At 39.7% G+C, this 24,414-nt stretch overlaps 2 protein-coding genes across 2 annotated transcripts; both read left to right on the forward strand.

Annotated features, from left to right (window-relative positions):
• The first annotated feature begins 1,078 nt into the window (after positions 1–1,078).
• LOC127624690 (olfactory receptor 1J2-like) lies at positions 1,079–2,014 on the forward strand. The gene has a single exon (XM_052099525.1). The coding sequence runs from the start codon at positions 1,079–1,081 to the stop codon at positions 2,012–2,014; it is 936 nt and encodes a 311-aa protein (XP_051955485.1).
• Positions 2,015–20,077: 18,063 nt separating this feature from the next.
• LOC127624689 (olfactory receptor 52N2-like) lies at positions 20,078–21,019 on the forward strand. Its single transcript, XM_052099524.1, has one exon. The coding sequence runs from the start codon at positions 20,078–20,080 to the stop codon at positions 21,017–21,019; it is 942 nt and encodes a 313-aa protein (XP_051955484.1).
• Positions 21,020–24,414: the final 3,395 nt, after the last annotated feature.

Consider the following 24,414-nt stretch of genomic DNA (forward strand, 5'->3'; position numbering starts at 1 on the left):
TTTAAGTTTATCATTAAAACTATTATTTATATTGAAAAGCCGGTTCTCGCCTCCTCCTTGCCCATCCTTTAACTGTGTTACAATTCTATATCAATGTTATATCAAAGTCCAAAGCATATAGTGAAAAGTATAACAGACATGAAAAAAACACACCCCAGTCTCCACTAATGTATACAAATAAAATAAATACATATAATTCACCCACTAACATCATGTCATAAAACCAGTAGTCATGAATTTGAGAATAAACTTACTGATGAACACTTCTCTAAATGTTGACCGCTTACCACAGACCAAAAAAAAAGAAAGAAGAAAAACAGTCCTTTTTACTTGTGTGTCTCCCAGCAAGCAAATCCACCAATCAAAGCAAAACGTTTTTTTTTTTGCACTCTTGGGGAGTAGTGACAAGATATGTTGTGACATACTGTATAAAATGACCAATGTAACTAAACTCCACTCTGAGTCAAGCATTTTGTCCTATTGATTACTAATTACTCATAATTACTAAGTCACTCAAGGAGGCAACAATTAGGTACCGTTAAATTTTAGATGAGGTGACAACTGTTGTATGTATCAATCATCTCCCTTGGTAAGTAAAGAATATTGCAGGTAATTATATTTTGGTTAATCATACATGCTGCTACAAAACACAACATAATTGTACACTTCCAATTGCACTTCTGATTAACTGGTGTCTATGTGAATTTTATACAATTGAAACTAAAATCAAAAACTGAAGACAGCCAGCCAATGTGCTATAAACACACACACACACACACACACACACACACACACACACACACACACGCACACACACACACAAATGACATGTGAATATTCACAATAAATAAAGAGATGAAAAATCTAAAATAGAATAATGTGTTTAATAATCTTTAGAATCTTAATACAATTAGCTTTTCTACTCTCAATACAAACTGTATGAATGTAATTATCCATTAGTCCTTCTATAGTGCTGAGCAATACTTTGAAATGCAATGCTATTATTGTAAGTGCTTCACTGTGTTTATGTCTGTGTGCTCTCTGTATTTGAAAAACTCTGTTTTGTTTAGGGCCACAGATGGACAACCTGACATTCAGAAACAGCTTAGTCTTAGTGGAGGGACTGAAAATTACACCACAGTCCAGCCAAATTGCATTTGTCATCATTTTGATTGCTTTCATATTTATAATGGTATCTAACATTGGAATGTTGATTCAAATCTCAGCAGATACAAATTTACATCAGCCCATGCATATTCTTTTCTGCCACTTGCCAGTGAATGATATAATAGGATCAGCTGTCATGATACCACGTTTGTTGAAGGATTTATTAACTGACCACTCTGAGCGCTATATCACATATGTGGAGTGTGTTATTCAAGCTTATTTTATACATTTGTATGGAACAACATGCCACACAGTACTAATGATCATGGCCTTTGACAGATATGTGGCCATATGCAATCCACTGCGCTATCCAATCATAATGAATAATAAGATGATGGTTAAACTGTCAGCGGCAGCCTGGGGTGTTGCAGTTGTGCTGGTGGGAATTTTGATCGGTCTCAGTGTGCGTCTGTCTCACTGCAGATCAGTGATTCAAAACCTCTATTGTGACAATGCTTCACTGTTTAAACTGTCCTGTGAAAATGTTTTGATTAATAATGCATATGGATTAACCTTTACTGTGGTTTTATTCACTACCTCAGTGGGGTGGATGCTAATGACATATATCAGGATAGCTTTGGTATGCTTAAAAAGCAAAAATAAAGCAACAAACAGCAAAGCCATAAAAACCTGCACTACTCATTTGGCTGTTTATTTGATCTTGCTGATCTGTGGATTCACCCCAATTGTATTCCATCGTTTCTCAGAATATGTTGAAGAAAGGAAACTAGCTACCATAATGTTCCATGTTATACCACCGGGCTTGAATCCAATAATATATGGTTTACAGGCCAAAGAAATAAGACAAAGGCTTTTTAAACTTTTCAGACATAAAATTAATTCTTAATGATTTATACATGAAAGAAAGCAGACACTATAATGACGTCTCTGTGTGAATAATGACTTTGTAAAGGGAAATAAATACTTCAATCTTTATTTTTGTTTCTTCCAAAGGATTTCTTGAGAGTTTAGGTATATGTGATGTGAAGTATGTAACAACAAAAAACTTAAATGTACAAGGTAAATAAGTTGTAACAGTATGATTGTTTTTGCGGAGGAGAGCCAATGACATAATTAGCAGCTGGTATACACTAAATAGATGATTGTGTTTGATTGTTTCCATAAAAAAGTGTGTGATCTATTTAGTTAGGACTATTTGCTGAGGAAGAGGTGCTGGGTTAATGGGAGTTTTGTTTTAATAAAGGTTAAATAGTGTCTGTTTCTTTCAAATAGTCTGTTTCGTTAACTTGTAGCACTCATACCATGATTAAACTACACCACTCTTTTTGCCCTTTTATCAGGAGTGAAAAGAACACTCTTGAACATTCTGTGGCCCACAGGCAATCAAAGAAAGTATATAAAAAGATATATATATACCAAAGTTGTATTAAAAGGGGAATAATTTAATTAACACAAATGATAAACATTTGTCAATGCAGAATGTAAACATTACATATACTGTACTGCATTACTGTACTGCATATAGTAAACTGTATATAACTATCAATCATTATCGAGTGGTAACAATAGCTTCTAATATAGACAAACCATATATTGCTGAAATATATATATATATATATATATATATATATATATATATATATATATATATATATATATATATATATATATATATTCAGGGTGTAAATCACTGTGTATTTGTTTGTGCGGTTTGTTTGGGGTTGGTTGTGAAGTATGGAAGCCCAGGTGTGAAATTTACAAAATAATGAAGGAATAAATTATCAATCTTTAAATTTAACAAATAAACCAATTTAAAAATGGACAAATAAATAGACATATTTAAAATGTGTTTATTTATTAAATGTGTCATTAAATGTAGCAATAAATGAGTACATTAATGAGTCTTTTTAAATGCACTTTTTAATGCACTTTAACCTGTTAAGCTGCAACCCCACTTTTGAAAAATCCCCAGAAATGGCATACCCAAACTGAAACAGATACAGTTCATAAACCATTTGTTCTAAAAGCACAAGTATGATCCCATTTGAAAGCTGACACCTGGCAGTTTATTGTAAATGTAGAATTAATTATTGTCATAATGAAAAAAAATAGTTATAAATAGCTTCAAAGTTTTGTCAAGTTATTAGAAATTTATTTTTATGAAATATATTCATGAAAATAAAATTGAAGTTGGCATTGCAGCAATCTAGAAATGCACTGCAGCTAAAGCCACATGTCTGACCATGTTATATTTAAAATCTGAAGATGACAAGTCTAAAACTCTGTATTTAGTTAAATGTTTTTCAAGATCATGTCATACAACTTTATTTTGATTAGACTCTAAAATGCAAACTGATGTTTATTGTCATGTTCTAAGCATCTATTCAGTCTATTGTCTCTGTTTATTTATGTGGTGTAAACGATCTCCATTCAGTCTCAGTCTCCCCTGCACACATTCACACCTCTCCAGCCTGGTTATGGCTCTAAATATGCTTTTCTTTTGTCTGCATTATAATTACTAACGACTGGCTATTCACACTGTTTCAATCCCTAATCTCTTTTAGGAAAGTTCTCAAAGTTCTCACCTTACATTTTAAACTATATAAAATGACCTTCTTGAAAAAAGAAACATTTCAGCAAGCAGTCCTATTTAAAAATATTCATAAAAATAACAGCTAGGTAGCAGGTGCACCAAGCTAGCTATCATATTAGCTTAGCACACCATCAATACACGACAATTTATGAGATTAAAACCAAGTTTGTGCTCTAAAACTTACTTTATAGCACAAGTCGAGTGTTTTAAATAACCTTTTGTGCTCTGATTTGGCTTCAGATAAAAAAATCAGACAGAAAATATATTATTTTATAGTATTCTGCACGATGATAAAGTCTATATCGATTAGCATTACATTATCAATATAATCTATTATTATGAAAATACCTGACATGGCTCGAAGAACACAGATAAATCAAATATCATTGCAATCATGTTTATTGTCTTCAAAACATCTTTATCTGCAGTTACAGCGATCTCTGATAGCTTTGTTGTGTCAGGGTCTTCCTGGAATGTCAAATGATTATGGCACTTCTTCTTGTGTTCCATATATGGACTATTATACTGTGCACAGAGCGCCGGCGCCCTCAGGCTGCCAGTATGGATTGATAACACAATACATCAGAGTCTCCAGTGCTCAAAATGATTACATTGACGCATTTGGGTATATATTCAATAAATATGATTCCTGTCTATATAAATCTGATGTAAACCTATGAGAATCTATCAACATTTCTCCAAATCTGCACATTTTTGAGCTAAAAGCCCTGAGGGACGTTGTTTTGTCAAGCGCTGTCATGACGATCTCACAGGAGTTTTTTTCTGAATGAGAGCGGCTGACGCTCATAATTCATATTAAAGGTATCGACTCATTTTTTGATTACATAACTCCAGACACAAATTAAGACATAACTGTCACTATAAGTTTCTCAGAATACAATAGTTGTCAAATACTGAGTCTTGAGTCTTATATCTTTTTAATGATGTATAGTTTGTCAAAGTAATAACATTAAATCTGATAGTAACTTTGAACTATTTAAAAAAAAAAAACGCTTCAGAGCGCTAGCGGGTTAAACAAAAGGTTAACAGGTTAAAAGCACTTTAAAAGCAATTGCTTTTCTTCATCTATTTGCCAACGGCTTTGCTTTTTCGTTTTGCTTTTTCTTTTCTTTTTCCTTTTCTTTAACCAATTGAGAATCGAGTAAAAGAAATGCCATTGGTCTGTTGACTCATGGGAGCAACCAATTAATTTTGACTCAATTATAAGACACACCCCCTCTCCCATGTGTCACACAAAGAGGATGTAAGATGGCCTGTCATTGGACAACAGTATGAACAATTTACATGATATTATTTGATCTGCGTATAAGAAACAGATGCAAAACATATTCATGGTTGCTCTGAAATACTGGACGTGGCCCTGTTATGGCGCCGGCATTTGCCTGTTCATTCAGAGTCGGTGAGATGCTTAATTAGTGTTTCCCTGGGAGGTGTCGATTACGGCAATGAGTTTCTCACACACTCTACCTGTCTTCCTCTGATTGCAAGCCATACTTTATTTGGGTGCCCGCTGTGCCCGAGTTTTGACTGTCGTCCAAAAAGTCACTGGAATATTTTGCCCTTCTAGTAGCTTATCAAGGGCTCATAGGGGTGCCACCTTGTCAAATTTGGGGTCTCTGGGACCTCTGGGTGAGACAAAGGGGCACATCCCCACGTGCAATGTATTACATTCATTTTTATACTGTTTTAGTGGACGTTACTCAGAAAGCATCCTGAAATCGACATATATGTCTCGTGGGGGTGTGCTCAGACAGTGTCCATAGTTTTGTGACCCTATGACCTCTTTTGATAGTAAATTTGCTCCTCTAGGGAAGGCATCTAAAAACCAAGTATGAAAATTACATTGTTTCACATGGTGAATGGGACATCTAAAAAGAGAGGTCAAAAGGATGTTGGACCTTGAACACTGAGATCCTCGACCATCAGGGTCCCCCATCTCACATCCTAGAATTTGGTTCCTATGGCAGGCAGGGAGATCTATTGAAAATAATGAAATATTTTTTTGCATCCCAGGCCTTAGTCCCCTTAGTATGTTGAAGGGAAATGGACGTGTCACTGTGTGAAATATGGGGTCTGTTGGACCTACGGACACGATGCCAGGCCTAGATCTACTTGCAATGTATAACAATCGTTTCTATACTCTGTTTATGGACACCATTCCGAAACCTCCAGATGACTCCAATTTGAAATCTATATCTTCTCAGGGGTCCCCTATACAGTGTGCAAAGTTTGAAGTCTGAATATGTTGGTTATGTGCTCGAGTGGCTGACTTTTGAGTGAAAAGTGACAGTTATTTTTTTCAAGTACTTGCCCTGCACCGATCGAAATACAATTTCAATATGTTGTTCACAGGGGCTCAATGAGTGAGCATTTGAAGTCCCTAGTTGTTTTCACAACATGTAAGGGTGTTTTCACTGCCATGCAGGAAGATCCCACCTAAAATGTATGTAATGGCTTCCAAATACATGGTTAAACTGCCAAATACATGGTTAAACTGTACGCCCTTATGGCTATTCAATGATTTTTATGAATAATACGACATGTAAATCAATTTAAGACAGGCATTTCCTGTCATTTTGCTGAATCACACAGGAAGTGCCCAACTAACCAGCTCAGAATGCTCCAAATGTCCCAAAATCAAGACATGCATCATGTGTGGGCGTCCTCAGACTGTGTTCAGAGTTCTGTGACCCTTTGACCTTTTTTGACACAAAGTTGGCCGCTTTAGGGATATTGTCAAAAACCAAGTATGGAAATTACATAGGTTTACATTGCAAGTGGGATGTCTATAAAAGAGGGGTCAAAAGGTTGCAGGACTTTGAAATTCTAGATCCTTATAGTCCTGGGGGCCCCCGATGGAGTCGAGATTTGGGGGCTCTAGAAGCGTTCAGACTGAATTTTCAAACCCTACTCTAGCTGACTCTGATCATTCAAAAGGCTCTGTCAGGAAGAGAGCTGTGTGAGAGTTTCTTGCATAAATGTCCATCAATCGTTTTCTTTTTCTAGAGCCCTGTCCTCTTAATATGTTGTTTATTGGACCTCAGGCTACCACCGTGTGAAATATGGGGCCCATGGGTCCTTTCTAGAAAAATCCAACCTGCAATGTTTTCCATTCATTTTTTATACTAGTTTGGTGGACAGTGCTCAGAAAGCTCAAAATGTTCCACAATCGACACATATGTCTCATGGGGGTGTCCTCAGACAGTATCCAGAGTTATGTGACCCTTTGACCTGTTTTGACACAAAGTTGGCTGCTTTAGGGATATTGTCAAAAACCAAGTATGAAAATTACATTGGTTTACGTAGCAAGTGGGATGTCTAGAAAAGAGGGGTAAAAAATTTGCTGGACTTTGAAATTCTAGATCTTCAACCACCAAATTAAATCTTTATCTTTTCAGTCAGAAAAGTGACAGGAAAAAGTTAAAAGTTATAAACTCAAGTATATATGTTAATGTGTATGTCCTAATTGCTAAACATGGTGGTTTAATCAATAATATGTATTTCAAATATTCATTAAATACATTTAAATGAATGTTCATAAACCTAGTATTTGGAGGCCATTATGTACATTGCAGCTGGGATCTTACTGTATGACTTAGTAAAAACACAGGAAGTCCCAGCTGCAATGTATGTAATGGCCACCAAATTCGGTCTTTGAACAATCATTTTTATGCATATTATACATATTAATGAGTTGTAAGTTACATAAATGGGTTCTTTAAGTACCCTTAAAGTGGTTACATTCATAAATATCAGTATAGATGTAACATTAAAGCCTCTGATGAATTTTCTGCTGCGCATTGGCCTACAGGGCAGGCTGTCTCATTGATTCCTATGACAAGAAGGGAAAATAATTATTGAAAATAATGAAAAATACTTTCCTACGTCCAAAGCCTTAGGTGTTGAGGGGCACTCAATGAGTCACCGTGTGAAATGTGGGGTATATCTGACATCTGGGAACACTGCCAGTGTGAATCCCACGAGCAATTAATTTTTTTCAATTAATTATTTTAGGTTTGTGGACACCCCTTAGAAAGCTCCAAATGACTCCAATTTGAAATATACAGCTTCTCAGCAGATCCTTAGACAGTGTTCAAAGTTTAAAGTCTTGAATTATTTCGTTAAGTGCTTAATTAGCTGACTTTTGCACCTAAAATGACAGTTATTTTTCCAGAATATATTTCTTGATTTTTTAAGTACTTCCCAATTAGTGAAAGACACTGATTTTTAATACATTGTTTATGAAGGCACAAAGATGAAGTATTCGAAGCTCCTAGTTCTTAGCATCAAATTTAAGGTTATTTTCACCAGGTCAAACAGGAAGTGCCCACGTACAATTTATTTGAATAGTTGCAAATACATGTTTTTTATTGTAACCATGCATTTGTCACCATTAAAATAAATTGCATGTGTGCACTTCCTATCTTTTTGCTTAGTCTTGTAGGAAGTGCCCACATCCAACTTATTTTAATGGACCCAAATACATGGTTCGTAGACAGTCATTTTTAAAGCATATTATACACATTTATGAGTTATAAATTGCATAGGTATGTTACATATTGTATCTACCTCAATTACAACTGCACTTAACCTGCATCTATTTTTTTATAATATATTACTATTTGCACTTCTGGCTGGATGCTAACTGAATTTGTACTTGTCTTATGCATAATGATAATAAAGCCAAATCAAATCCCTTAATTGTCACTCAACCATAAACACAAGTGCAACAGTGAGTGAAAGTCTTGGGTGCAGTTCCAAGAAACATAGCAGTATGACAATTACAATAAACATCTGATTTACACATCACACAGTTTACACATCCTGTTACACAACACAATGTACAAATAATAATATATAATATACAGTATACACAAAAATAAAAAGACTGTATACAATAAAATTATTATACAATATACAGTATACACCATTGATGGTGATGGGGCTGTAATCTCTGTCTTTTCTCCTGAAGTCCACCACAAGCTCCTTGGTCTTATTGACATTGAGGGAGATGTTGTGCTCCTGACAACAGCATGTCAGGGTGTGTACCTCCTCTCTGTAGGCTGTTTCATCATTGTCAGTGATCAGACCTACCACCATCGTATCATCAGTGAACGTAATTGATATTGCAACCACTTACAAGTCATAAATATTTCAACATGTTTAAAGTGGACAAATAATTTGTCCTTGGACAGACGACTGCCTCCTGGACACACACAGACCTCCTCGGACCAACAGTGAGGAAGTTTTTCAATTTAGTGGGTAAATGGACAAATGGTTGTTTTGTGGTCAGCCCTGTCCCCTACTTGATACACTTTAGTGGTCTGTGGTCCCCCAGAGACAAAGTCTTGTAATATAGTAGGAAGGTGGAAAAATAGTGTGTTTGTGGTGAGCCCCACCCCCTCCCGGACACGCCCCATGGTCGGCCAATCAAAGGCTTGCTTTGGTGGGCTCTTCCGCAAAAAAGCTGGTAAGGGGCTACTTAGTGGCTCCATGGGATGTGGTGGCAGTCCTTAGCACCCCAAGGAGGAAGTGATGCAATACAGTGGGTATTTGGACATATAGGGTTTTCGTTATCAGCCCCCACCTGAAGAGCCCACCTGTGGTTTATTTGAATGGAGAGGGAGCCAATGGAGAGGAATGTGGTGGCACCATCCAGCGTTCGGCTGCAGAACTGCAAGAAAAATTGTCCGTTTTCGACAGCTCGTAGCATGGCCACCATGGTACGCAGCCACTCGGGGACACCTCTGATTGTCTTCAGGGCACCCACCAGTCGACACAGAGACACGGTGCACATTGGCAAAAATAATCTAGGGGGCATCGCGCAGCGACCATGAACTAGCTGCCACAGAGCTACCGATTAAATGCTCCGAAGACCTCATGGCCTTACTACTTCCCTACTGTAGGAAAATTCCCGGTAGAAGATTTCCCTCTAGAGAAGTTGTGAGACGAAACCCTGAAACACACTTTTGACCGAGTGATAGTGATTGATGGTTAACGTCTTCAGCCAGATATTGCACTCACATATCCATATTTTTCAATTATAAAAAAAATGGTTGTATATACTGACACAGGACACTCGCACAGAGGAAAATACAACCCAGTTGTTAGTACCAAAGAGCCGTTGGTAAATGTTATTCCAGGTGGCTCATATAATCTGATGCCAGGTCACTTGGGACAGAAGAAAACATAAAGCCATCTCATGGCCCATTTCTATTGACCGGGCGTTCACGGAGATGTATGCCGGTGATGGGGAATGTCAGCTGGTGAATCTCCCGACGCTATTGTTGAATGAAATTCCTTTATAAAGAAATGGCATGGACCTCGTCGGGCCATTAGAATAGACAGCACGTGGGCGTCGCTTTGTGTTAGTTCTGGTGGACTATGCAACGCGAGATCCAGAAGCAGCGTCTCTGTACAAAGCACTGTTCAGAATAATCTCCTAAATGGGGATTCAGAAAGAAATCCTCACTGATCAGAGCACTACTTTCATGTCACGTAAACTACGCGAGCTGTATTATTGGGTATTAAATAGATTAGGACAAGTGTGTACCATCCAAAAGTGAACAGCTTGGTCAAATGATTTAATAAGATAAATAACATAATAAGAATAACATGATTCGTAAATTCACGCATGAAGATCCTCAGAATTGGGATAAGTTGCTTGAACCCCTGTTATTTGCAGTGTGAGGGGTCCCACGAGCCTCCACTGGGTTTTCCCCATTTGAATTGTTATATGGAAATAAGCCCCATGATGAGGAGGGACCTTCACAGAGCAAATATGTTATTCAATACGTTGCCAGATTTCAAAATAATTTCCCTGATGTGTTCTCACTTCTTCCAAGAAGCACTAATCTTATAAAACAACACAATGAGAGAACCCCCAGGGTAGTGGTACGTAGTCAGCCCTACCGGTTACCCGAACACAAAAAACAGGCAGTATGGGAAGAATTAGAGGCCATGCTCGAAATGGGGATAAAAGAAGAATCCCCTAGCGATTGGGCCAGCCCAGCAGTTCTGGTACCTAAAAGTTCTGTGTGGATTATAGGAAAGTCGAAATTTGATCCATATCCATTGCCTCGTATTGACGAACTGCTCGATCGGTATGGCACAGCTCACTTTTATTTGACACTGGATATAACAAAGGGATATTGGCAGACCCCTTAAAGCCAATGTCTCGTGAGTAAATGGCATTCTCCACACTGGTTGAATTAAACCAATTTATGACCCTTCCATTCAGTTTGTTTGGGGTGTAAGGCTGATATCAAGAACTCTGCGAGAACCAAGTCATAAAAACTCTCACACAGAAGAACATTTTCAACTGAGTCAACACATCCTATGGAGCAAGGACAATAAAACACAAATCTCACATCTGACCTCTATCTCACCTCAGGCCAATTTAGGCCTATTCTCCTAAAACTCACAAACATATGCCCCCCTCTACTCCTTCCCCTTCAGCTCAGAATCACTTCAAACTCACCTAAGAGCCATATGCATCAAAATAACATGTCTGTTGTATACAAATAATGTGACTAGGCATAATGTTTGTGTGGCAGCGGGGGCGTGGTCAAGCGCCCCCGCTGGTTTTTTGAGATCATGCGGGCTCAGGCAGAGGACCGGCACGCCATCCGGAGCCTCCTCAGCCAGGAGGCCGCGCCGGCCACAGCCGCGACCCCGGACCCCCGCTCCACAGTTTGGTATCATTTAAAATTTATCAGTGTGACTGGTATATGGTCTCTTTCCCATGTTGATAAATCTATTGGTAACAAAGTTATAAGGCCTTTGCCAAATGTTGTATAATTCTGGAGGTCTGTCCCCATCCCTACCTGTATGTTAATGAGGTATGTCCCCAGGACACCCAAACCTAATCACTCCCAAAATTCCCTTTGTTCATGGTTTGGGTAATTAAGGAAATGTGACACATTGTTCATGGTTCTCTGTAGTCAAGCAATCCCACACAGTTTACTGTGTGTAGTTTATATCAGGTAATTGCAATTTGAATTTCTTATGTTTTGATAAAATGTCTAAATTTGACTTATTACTGTCTAATTGGAATTGATGAAATTATTATGTTACCTAGTCAATAAATTGTAAACATTTGAGTTTATTCTGATTTACTCACAACTATTGTGTTTAGTAGATTACGTTAAGTCCTTGTTTCCGCAAATCTAAAACCAGGTTAGCAGCGGACTAAAGCTGGTTTTGAGTGGAGCATGGCGCACACCGACTGAGACTGTAGAGCTCCCACTAACTAATTGGCATTATTTCAAGTGTATTAGTGTGTACAGGCTCGATAGGGAATTTCCATTTAGTGTCAACCAAGCCTAAATATGGTGAAGTCTAAACCTCTGGTTATTGTAATATTTTCTAGCTAAGTGTACATAGGGAACTATGGAATGATCATTTAAAACTATTTTAACTTGGGTATGTTGGTCTATCTTTGTAAATTTAGTCGTCATGACCTCTGGGTAGAAATGTTACTCTAATTAAGTGTTTACTATCTAAGGGGACTAAACAAAATACTTGTAGATAAAAGGGCAAGCAGGAGCAGCCATCTAATTAGTATTTAGTCAATTACTGTTTTAATGACCAATACTGGCATATTTGTGTCCGTAAGATCCGCGTTCACGGCCGGCGTGAGACTCTCTATGCGACAGGAATACGAATGAATGAGTACAATATAAAATAGAGTTAAATACGATGATTAAATGTTAAATCAAATATAATAATAATAACTAAGATTAGAACATTAATATATCCTTAGAAACTTTTATAACTGGAGTCAGATAAAATAAATGAGGATCTTAAAATGAATAATATAGTTATTTTACTGGAACGAAATAACTTAAACTGAACACGCACAACAAGACAGAACTTTGCATTCCGAATTTTCCTAAACTCAACATTGTGTGGAACTTGGGCAGATGGGCGCCAAAGAGAAGAGAGGAAGAGGCAAGAGCACAAAAAAGAACAAGCAAGAGAGCCGAAGAAGAAGAGAGCGTTCATCCTAGGCAGGACGTCTTTGTACTGTTGAGGTTGTCTGCACACCAAAGGTGTCTTGAGCCAATCAGATGTGTTTTGTGATCATCTTGCTGTCCCTCTTTCTGAATGTGATTATTGAGACTTTGTCTGTGAAGATTCCCATTTCCTGCTCAAAATAGGGCAATGTTTAATCATTACCTTTTATATCTCGGACACAACTGAATATATAAAAACATTATTAACATAAACATTCCTGAAATGCAGAAAGAATTGATAGTAAACACGATGTGCTTTATCATGAATGGTTACCATTATAGTAATATGACAGGAATAAGACAAGATTAAAGATTATAATCATCAATTTGTTGTTTATACATGATTACAAATCACTACACATTTTTTTAATTATTGGAATATGTATGCTGAGCAATACTTTGAGATGATATACTGTTAATGGAACTGTTTTACTGAATGTATGTTAGTACTGTGACTCTACTCTCAATCAATCTGTATGTATTTTTTAGGGTTGCAGAGGGACAACCTGAAATACAACATTCTCTCAGTGGAGGGACTGAAATTGTTTTGACCCTTCTTTTGATGGCTTATGTATTTATAACGGTCTCAGACATTTGAATTTTTATTCAGGTCTGCATAGAAAAAAGTTTTCACTAGCCTATGTACATTATTACTGCAATTTGCCACTAAAATATGTGATGGGGCAACTGCTATTGTGCCACATATACAGTGCCTATTGTGTTGAGGGATATTTTAACCGACCCCTCGGAACGCTACATTAAAACCTGCACCTCTCACTTGATTGTTGATTTAGTCATGCTGGTCTCTGGACATGTCATTTTTTTCTCTAATGTTTCCCTGAATACTCTGACAACAGAAGAATAGCAAGTATAATCTTCATATTATACCACCAGGCTTGAACCCTATAATTTATGGATTTCGATCTAAAGAAATAAGACAATGCTAAAAAAAATTAGCAAATAAAATGAATTATATTTAATTTCCATTTATTTACATAATCTTGATGTGTGGAAGAAACACTCTAATGACATAGAGATTTACTCTTAGTGTAAATGCATATGTAAGTGTTAGTATGTTTGAAATGGGAAATATAATTCAGTTTACATTTCTGTTTCTTTTCAGCATTTTGTGTGTGCTATAGGCTTTGTGATAAAAAAGTAAGCCTATAGCAAGCATGATCAAGGGAAACATTTTTATTAATTCTCAGCAATTCATATGTAGAGCATATGATCTAATAACACACTAAGCAGCTGTGGCATGGGGACGTGGTCATGTTTATAAATAAGACAAATGTCTGAAGTTGTATAAGAAAAACCTGTTTAATGTTTAATAAATTAATACAGCAGTTAGCTTAACAGCCTCCTTTCATGACTGTAATGTAGGTGGGAAGCAGGAGAAGGCAGACAGGTGGTTTGGATCCAGAAGCGGCTTTTATTTGGCAACAAACAAATAAGTAAACACAAATAAAAGTCCACAATGGGAAAAAACTAACTCTAACACAAAAGAACACACAGCTGGAAAAACATAAACGAAGGGCAGGAAAAAGGGGTATAGGCACGACATGAACCATACAACGAACGACAAAGGAAAAGGAAAACAACAGGGTTTAAATACACAGACACAATGAAGACTAAACGAGACACAGGTGAGAACAATGATGAGTGCAGGCAGTGAGGGAGGCCGAGAATTGTGGGAATTGTAGTTCTTAGACAAAGACAAATGAAACACGGAGAGGACAACAAGGAAAACTTGACATGGAACAGGATAAGTGACATGTGAAACAGAAAACACGGGGCAGACAACACGGGAACGTAACAATGACACTCATTGGAAAGAGGAACAATTAAGTAAAAAAAAACAAGCATATGTAAATTTTGGCTCATATAACCTTAAAAACAGCAACTGTATACAAAGTACAATAATAACATGCATCTATGTTGGAAACACACTCTTTAATCACAGTGTTGTTGATAATACCGCTTCAGTTCCCAACATGAGTGTGGTAGTGGGAGCGTGGTCAGGAGGCCGTCCGGAGAGGGTAAGCGGTAAGGATGCCTGTACCTGAGCTAAATGATGTCTAACACCTGTTTCTAATTCCATTGAGCGTGGGGAGAGCGGCATATAAATGGCCACCCCACTCCCAAAGGGGGGGAGAGAGCCACACTAGAGTTAAGCGTCTGTGAAGCTGAAGTGTTTGTGAAGCTGAATTGTTTGTGAAGCTAAGCTTTTGAACTAAAGGCAGAAAATAAAAGAGCCTTACCCATCTCACTGTTCCCGTCTCCTGATTACCTTTACACTGGTGCCGAAACCTGGGATACCAAGTACGCCCCATGGAGTCCTCGCAGTTGACCGGGATCCTCCAGTCCCTTGCCATAGATTCAGAGCCTGCTTGGCCAGGAGAGAGCCCCGGCCACGACCCTGGACAACCGCAACCCCTGCCTCCACCCACTCTCCTCAAGATGGGGGCAGAAGATGACGCAGGAGCATTCTTAGACCTCTTTGAACGGACAGCAGAGGTCTGGAGCTGGCCATGTGATCAATGGGCAGCCAGGCTCCTCTCGCTCTTGTCCAACTTGCTGCCCAACAACTGCAGTGGGTGGATCGAAGCCCAGAGAAATACCGGCAGCTCTTCCGTTCTCTGAAGATGGGAAAGTCGGGCTGCCCGTTTGCCTTTTCCCAGCGGCTCTGAGATGAGCGCCGGAAATGGCTGCTGGCTGGGAACCACGACGTTGTGGGAGTTCTAGACCAGGTGGTACTGGAGCAACTTATCCTTCGACTGCCAAAGAGAATGGAGGAGCTGAGGACGGTGGTCCAGTGGCGATGTCAGCTAGTGAACCCACCGGCCACCCCAAAAGCGTCATTGATGCCCTCTTCTGCTAATCGAGGTCCCCATCGAGAGAATTGGCACGGACCTTGTCGGACCATTAGAGCGGAGAGCATGCGGACATCGCTTTATAAGTCCTAGTGGATTATGCATCGCGATATCCGGAAGCAGTGCCTCTGAGCAACATCTCAGCATGTAGTGTTGCTGAGGCACTCTTCAAAATAATCTCCCAGGTGGGGATTCCAAAAGAAATCCTCACCGACCAGGGCACAACCTTTATGTCACGTACACTACACAAACTTTATGAACTGTTGGGTATTAAATCGATTCGCTCCAGCATTTACCTTCCACAGACTGATGGCCTGAACATGATTCGTAACATGATTCGTAAGTTTGTGCACGAGGATGCTAGAAATTGGGATAAATGGCTCAACCCCATGTTATTCGCAAAATCAGAGTTCCCGCAAGCCTCTACGGGGTTCTCCCCGTTTGAGCTGATGTATGGGCAGCGCTCGCGTGGGGTGCTTGGCGTCATTCGCAAATCTTGGGAGGAGGGACCTTCAAATAGCAAAAATGAAATTCAGTAAGTTCTTGATCTTAGAGCAAAACTCCATACACTGGGGCAACTAACACAGGAGAATTTGCTCCAAGCTCAAGATCGACATTGCCGACTGTATGACAGGGGAAAGCAGCTAAGGGAATTTGCACCGGGAGATAATGTTCTCGTATTACTCCCAACATCGAACTCCAAATTACTCGCCAAGTGGCAAGGACCCTTTGAGGTCACACGACGAGTGGGGGATCTCGATTATGAGGTTACGGACACTCCGATGTGCATCGGAGTGTCCATTACACCTTAGATGTGTATTATTTTTCAATAATTAATCAGGCCGTAGTCAATTATTTCACTTATGCCACAGTTCCCACACATTAAGACATAGTTCAGGGTTTTATCTCAAGACATTTTCAGCTCTCTAAAACGCTCTTGTGAGTGGAACTACTTTCTTACGCCATGGATTCAGCATCTTGCTTTGATACAGTCCGAGCCTCGTTTCTAATTCTAAAACGTCACTTTAGAACTAGCAATGGAGGATAGCGAGGCTTGCGATGCTTTACTGGAGCACTTACTGGAGTACAAGGTAGTGTGTTTGTGCACGTGTGTGTGCATTTGTGTGTGAGTTTGTGTTTGGTTTATTGAAACAGAGAATCTCAGAAACTGAGATCACCTGTGGGATTACCTTTTTTTGTTGCAGCTCTCTTCAGAAGTAACAAAATTGCTAAGATGTAAGTTTATGCACTTCTCAGCAGCAGTGAGTGGCGCCATTTTTATATATAGCTTCTCTGATGTAAACCTTAACTGTTTTCAACCCCACTGAGCTGCAAATGCGCGCTGACACGACGGGTCTGTTTTTCGCTCGCAAGTGTGTGCGTAATGCGTATAATACTTGTATCTGAGAGGGGGAGGTTGAGCGTGTTTCCCACAGATATTTTAGATAATATAGAAACTGTTGTATTGATCAAGTGTATCTAGCTTTGATTAAGCTCAAGCCTTCATTGCTAAAGCCTTCATTGAACTAGCAATGGGAGTGGGTTTGTGTGTGTGTGTGTGTGTGTGTGTGTGTGTGTGAGCGTGTATTTATCACTTTGTGGGGACCAAATGTCCCCATAAGGATAGTAAAACCTGAAATTTTTGACCTTGTGGGGACATTTTGTCGGTCCCCATGAGGAAAACAGCTTATAAATCATACTAAATTATGTTTTTTGAAAATGTAAAAATGCAGAAAGTTTTCTGTGAGGGTTAGGTTTAGGGGTAGGGTTAGGTTTAGGGGATAGAATATAAAGTGTGTACAGTATAAAAACCATTATGCCTATGGAAAGTCCCCATAAAACATGGAAACACAACATGTGTGTGTGTGTGTGTGTGTGTGTGAGACTAGAGCAAAAGAGAGAGAAAGGGAGAGGGAGCCCAAGGACGCATTTCAATTGAAATAGATTTAGGATATTGCAGATATTATCCTATTATCCTATATACTTAACCAGTAATTTGTTATTATGTTGTGGTAGCCTGTAGGGCTCTTTTAAATAACTGAAAAAATTTAGCGAAGTGATATGGAACCGTTGTGCGGTCAAGACCTGGAACTAGTTTATAGCCGTCCATTTACTTGAAAAATAATTGCACACCTTAGAAAGTCCATCAACCAATCAGAATCAAGCATTCAACAGACCCATGGTATAAACAGAGATAACTTCTGTCAACCTGTGGGAAATACTTGATTAGTTTGGTGGTTCACAGTAATTATGGTTTTTATGTCAACATTTCAATGGAGCACTTCAATTGCAGTACAGACACTAAAGAGAAAATTAATTCTCAAAATGTGTCTTGATTGGCCACGACACTAATCTTATGGGTGTCTAGATTTGGCCTATAGGCCAGACTTTGAATATACCCTTAATTGTTAAGGCATTACTATTACCTTATTTGGAAAGGCACAAACTATGACTTTAAAATGGATTCTACAGAATAATAGATAATATATGTTAGACTGATTATCCAAGGAGCTCAGGGATAGAGCGATATTTTGAATAAACATATCTAAAATGACAATGCACTGATTAATCTGTTAAGCCAATATGACTAAAGTGTAAACTTTATAAATAAAAATGTGCACGTGTGATTTCAAATCGGTTGGCAAATACTTTTCGAAATGGTAATGTTAAAACCTTCTGAGCAAGAAATACGAGAACATACTTCTGTATCCCTACTAGCTCCACGAGCAGGCAGTGTGTGAGGTGAGGGAGGGATGAATTTTCAGATCTAATTCTTTCTAAAACGAAACCAACGCAAGTCATTTGCAAAGAACAAGCACAGACTATTGTATAAGGCTGTGTGAGGGTGGGATATTACAGCAAAGATTTTTACAAAATGTAACTATATTGTGAATATCATAATGTGCTTTTTATTTGGCCACTTGATTTCCCAACGAGCACATCACAAATTTTATGATAATTTGGGGCTGCACAATTAGTCAAAATAACATCAAAATAGTAATATGGTCATATGTGATTATTTGTGATGTGAATGTACGTACGAGTGCATAAAACTAATAGCGTACATGGTTTGTGTGCGCTTCAGAGTGAACGGGTGACACGCTCTTCCATGTTCAAGAGCTGAGCTCAAAAACAGTTCCCGGGTTCCAAATATTTGTTAACGTTACAAGTTGCAAGTTACAAGTTACTACTAAGCTACAGTACCACAGAAAAAAAAAATTAGATGACAGGATTTCACCAGATTTGTATTAAGGAAAAAAATACAAAATTAATATTATTTAATATTGCACAGGCTAAACAAATCTAATTCTCAAAATAATACAATAGTCCACAATATTATTCAGTATTGTAGCATTATTTTGTTTTTTTTTTTGTTTTTTTAGCTTTTTTTTTTTGTTTGTTTGACAATATGTAGTAGATGATGAGGAAGAACAATCCACAGTTGAAACACATATTCAGCGTTATCTGGTGTGAAAAATAAATAATATAATTAGCCTAAATATAATAATAATAATAATAATAATAATTGCTAATATTATTATTATATCTGAATACAGATAACTTAGCCATAGCAACACAGATGATTTGCAGGACACCACTAATTACCAGAGTGTCTTGGTGAATTTGATTTTCTTGATTTATTTTTCTTATTTTTTGACATAGCTGGCATCTGGGTATTACTGATTTTTCCACCTGAAATATTACACTTGGGTGCAAAAATATTAAATCTTTGAGACTTTTGTTAAAGTATGATCATATTCAAGTTTACAAAAAAAATGGCATAATCTACTCATTTAAATTAAAATAAGCGCTATATTTGCTTCAGTCACCATTCTCTTTCATTACATCTTGTTTTCCATATAATGAATGGTGACTGAGAGTAACATCTCCTGTTGTGTTCCATGGAAAAGAGAGACAGCAGTCCACCAATCACTACAAAGAGAACTGTAAAACTTTTTTTTTACACAAGGAGCATGATGACAACAGAAGTTGATGTGATGCACGTATAAAATGGATACGACATCTTAACACTGTTTAGAGACAAGAAGGTTATGGTCTTGAATCTTAAAATTTCAAAGTAACACTGAGTAGAAGACGATGCAACAGTGTGCCTTTATATATTAAGTGACGTGACACCTTCACTTCCTTGGTAACTATTTAGTATTTCAGGAGTAATTTTATATTTTATTATCAGCAACTACCATTTTTTACATAAATGTACTTTGATCAAATTCAATTTGTCAATTTTTATTATATAACATGACACCTAGAGTAGGTGATCAAATTGAAAGTAAGAGCACATTCAGCTTGCTACTCTCAAGAAATAATGCCTGAAAATATATTTGACATCTGCTCTTGTGTAATGTTGAGATTATATGCATTCACTGTAAAGCAAATGTTAATCTGGGTCTCACTTTATCTTTATGCTTTGTTTAAGGCTGCAGATGGACAACCTGACATTCAGATACAACATACTTTTAGTGGAGGGACTGAAAATTACACCTCAGTCCAGCCATCTTGCATTTATCCTTCTTTTGATTGCTTATGTATTTATAATGGTAGCTAACATTGGGATTTTATTTCAGATCTCAGCAGAAAAAAGTTTACACCAGCCCATGCATATTCTTTACTGCAACCTACCGCTGTCTGATGTACTTGGCACAACTGTTGTTGTTCCACGCTTGTTGAAGTATATTTTTATAGAACCCTCTGAGCGCTACATCACATATGTGGAGTGTGTTATTCAAATTTTCTTTGCACATTTGTATGGAACAACATCCCACACTGTGCTGATGATCATGGCCTTTGATAGATATGTGGCTATATGTAATCCATTGCGATACCCATCTATAATGACCCATTCTATGGTGGTTAAACTGTCAGCAGCAGCCTGGGGTGTTGCAATTGTTCTGGTGGGAATTATGATTGGCCTTACTGTGCGTCTGTCTCAATGTAGATATGTGATACAAAATCCCTTTTGTGACAATGCATCAATGTTTAAACTTTCTTGTGAAAATGTGGCTATTAATAACATTTATGGATTAACCTTTACTATAGTTTTACTCACCTCCTCATTGGGGAGTGTGGCAATAACATATCTCAGGATTGCAATTGTATGCTTTAAAAGCAAAAACAAAGCCACAAACAGCAAGGCCATAAAAACCTGCAGTACTCACTTGGCTTGTTATGTAATCATGATGGTCTCTGGATTCACAATAATTTTTCTCCATCGTTTCCCTGAATTATCTGATAATCGTAAACTAGTTACTATAATATTCCATGTTGTACCTCCATGCTTGAATCCCATAATATATGGTCTGCAATCCAAGGAAATTAGGCAGAGGATTTTTCAACAATTTAATAGAAATAAAGTTAATTCTAAGTAATTTTTGTTCACTTACAGTCATGAAAGAAAGTGCAGTGCATCCGGAAAGTATTCAAAACACTTCACTTTAACTTCAAAGGTGCTTCAACAAAGTATTGAACAAAGGCTGTGAAAACTTATGTGCATGTGATTTTTTAATTTTTTTATTTTTAATAAATTTGCAAAGATTTCAAACAAACTTCTTTCACGTTGTCATTATGGGGTATTTTTTGTAGAATTTTGAGGAAAATAACGAATTTAATAAATTTTTGAATAAGGCTGTAACATAACCAAATGTGGAAAAAGTGAAGCACTGTGAATACTTTCTGGATGCACTGTATATCGGTAATGACAGTACAGTGGAATGATAAACTATATACTAATAACCCCAACATTTCACATTAGAAGGAAGGAGTTTTCATACAATGTCAGAGTTTACACACGTTAAATTTATGTGATTTGTTATTCATATTTTGTCATGTTACTGTGACATGCTATTGTTTATATGTATTAATACATTTATTAAAGTTAAAGCACAACTGATGAAGCACTACATCTGTGTGCTCCCTCTCTTAATCTTCTCCTTTTTCATGAGTGCTACATAATCACTCAGCTTAATCGCCTCTCTCTCTCTCTCTCTCTCTCTCTCTCTCTCTCTCTCTCTCTCAAATCAGCTTTATTGTTATGACCATATACAATGTACAATGTTGCCAAAGAATTCATTAACAAAATACAAACAAACAAAACACGTATTACATACATAAAAAAATCAAACAATAAAATATGATGATTATTATTAATAATAATAATAAGAACATCAATAATCATAACCATACAGTTCCCCTTCTGTCGCTCTCTCCATGTTGCGTCGGAGAAGCGACACTAGGGGTCTCTCTTGAGCGCCGATATATACCTCTGGTCTATGAAAAAAGGCCAATGAGAAGTTGGCAGGCGGTATTTGCATATCCCGCCCCCGGACATACGGGTATTTAAGCGGGGCAAATACGGGAGTTCATTCAGAACATTTCTTCGGAGCCAATGGTCGTGTATGCAGTTGCTGCGAGTTACACACCAAGTTCCTGTTATTCCTCTGACGCTCTGCATGCTGTTGGACTTTACGGCGCACAACAGCGGCTTTCTCCTTCGTGTACAGCTGTGCATTCTTGCCCCTGGGTGCTTCGACAGCACAGATAAAAAAACTCAGACGAGTTTTTTCATAAAAGAGTGATTTTATTTAAAAGAGTAATTTCCTCTAAAAGAGCAAAACACAGCGGCGTTGAACGTCCTTTTAAGGACGCGTCTTTATAAAGATGCCTTTCCGCCCCTGTGTTGTTCCTGGATGCGGTAGAGTGCTCTCCGCTTCAGACGGCCACAGGCGTTGTCTCGTGTGTCTGGGTAGCGATCACACCGAGGCTGCGTTTGTGGATGGTTCATGTTCTTACTGCGAGAACATGACCATGACAACGTTGCGGTCGCGGCTCACTTTCAACCGAAAGCAAGCCACTCCAGCCACCCCCGCGATGCTCCTTCTTCCCACGGGATTGAGGACGATGCGGTTGGCGATGGAGGCGATTTGGGGATGGCAGTGGGTGCAGCTCCGCCGGGTACGCCCCCTCGGACCACCCGCCCCCCCCGGCACGCTCGCTGACTCCCGTCCGTGCTCGAGGAAACAGCAGCTCGCCTTACAGCCAGTCTGCCTATCCTCTTGAGACCAAAGTGGATGAGCTCGCCGCTGCATTGGAGGGCGCGGTATCTGATGCTGAGGACTCCCCTGGGCTGCCGCTTTCGGGCCTGAACGCCCAGGCTGAGGCCGACACGCAGGTGACCGACATGCTTTCCCGGGCTGCCGCTAGCGTGGGCTTGGATTGGAACCCTCCATCCTCTCCACAGCCATCACGGCTGGACGACTGGTTCCTGGGGTCCGGGCGCCGCTCACAGCCTCGCCCCCCCGGTCCCGTTTTTCCCGGAGGTGCATGATGAGCTGACATCATCGTGGAGAGCACCCCTCTCCACTCGTCACACCACCACCTGCTCATCCACCCTCGCCACTCTCGACGGCGGAACGCGCCACGGATACACGGCGATTCCCCAGGTGGATAGGGCAGTTGCGCTCCACTGCCCAACCCGTCACACTGGCTGCACCAGACCATTCGACTCGGTTACACAATTCAGTTTGCCAGGCCTCCGCCCCCCCTTCGCGGGCATCCATTTTTCCGCAGTATATGGCAAACATGCCAAGTCCCTGCGCGAAGAAATCGCCTCTCTTCTACTCAAAGACGCGATAGAGCCTGTCCCTCCAACCGAAACCAAAAAGGGTTTCTACAGCCCTTACTTCGTTGTACCCAAGAAAGGCGGCGGCTTACGACCGATCTTGGACCTGCGAGTTTTCAACCGGGCTCTGTCCAAACTCCCGTTCAAAATGCTCACCCAGCAAGGAGTTCGGTCCGGCAGAGACATTCGTGATCCTAAGACCGCGACCGGGCTACGTGCCCAAGGTTCCTACCACACCCTTCAGAGATCAGGTAGTGAACCTGCAAGCGCTGCCCCGGGAGGAGGCAGACCCAGCCCTTTCGTTGCTGTGTCCGGTACGTGCTTTGCATATCTATCTGGACCGCACGCAGAGCTCTAGACGTTCTGAGCAGCTCTTTGTCTGCTTCGGGGGACAGCAGAAAGGGAATGCTGTCTCCAAACAGAGGCTTATCACACCCAGGCTGTGCCGCCCCCCCCTTGCGGGTCCGAGCTCACTCAACCAGGAGTGTTGCGTCCTCATGGGCACTGGCCAGGGGCACCTCCCTAGCAGACATCTGCAGAGCAACAGGTTGGGCAACACCTAAAACTTTTGCGAGATTCTACAATCACCGAATTGAGTCAGTTTCGTCCTGTGTTCTCTCAGGTCCGAGCCCGTAGAACTCGGTAATGCGCTGATGATCTGGCCGGGTGAATCGCTTGCGCCTAGTGCCCTTTCCCTCAGCTGAGGTAAAATAGTGTGCCTTTGTTCCCAGGAGACCCCATCTTTCGGGTCCCTGGTTGATTCCTCCCTAGCCTTTGTGGGTCTGCAGTTCAGTGGAGGAACTCGCCGACCCAAGCCACTACGACTACTCAATCTACCCTGTACTGGAATAGGTGCTCCACAGGTTAAGGCCTCCTGTTCGGACTCCCCCTGTGTGTAATTCCGCGGTACTGTCCCCTCACAAGCGGACTCCCATGTCTCCCTTAGGCAGTTCCAGCTGCCTCGGTCGCCTGTGCTGTAAGCTTCCCCCCTCTACGAGGCTGGATCTACCACCACGCCAACTTTCCCACATAGGTCCTAAGCGGTCATGTGATGTATTCGCCACTCTTTGCCTCCCCTGCAGGGTGGGTGTGGTCTCCGCAGGGCCTTTTCCCCCTGAAAGAATAGGAAACAGGGTAAGACCCCCT

The sequence above is a fragment of the Xyrauchen texanus genome, chromosome 31 (assembly GCF_025860055.1).
Source record: "Xyrauchen texanus isolate HMW12.3.18 chromosome 31, RBS_HiC_50CHRs, whole genome shotgun sequence".
Taxonomy (NCBI): domain Eukaryota; kingdom Metazoa; phylum Chordata; class Actinopteri; order Cypriniformes; family Catostomidae; genus Xyrauchen; species Xyrauchen texanus.

Coding starts and splice junctions, on each gene's coding strand:
- LOC127624690 (XM_052099525.1), top strand. CDS start 1,079: ATGGACAACCTGACATTCAGAAACAGCTTAGTCTTAGTGGAGGGACTG.
- LOC127624689 (XM_052099524.1), top strand. CDS start 20,078: ATGGACAACCTGACATTCAGATACAACATACTTTTAGTGGAGGGACTG.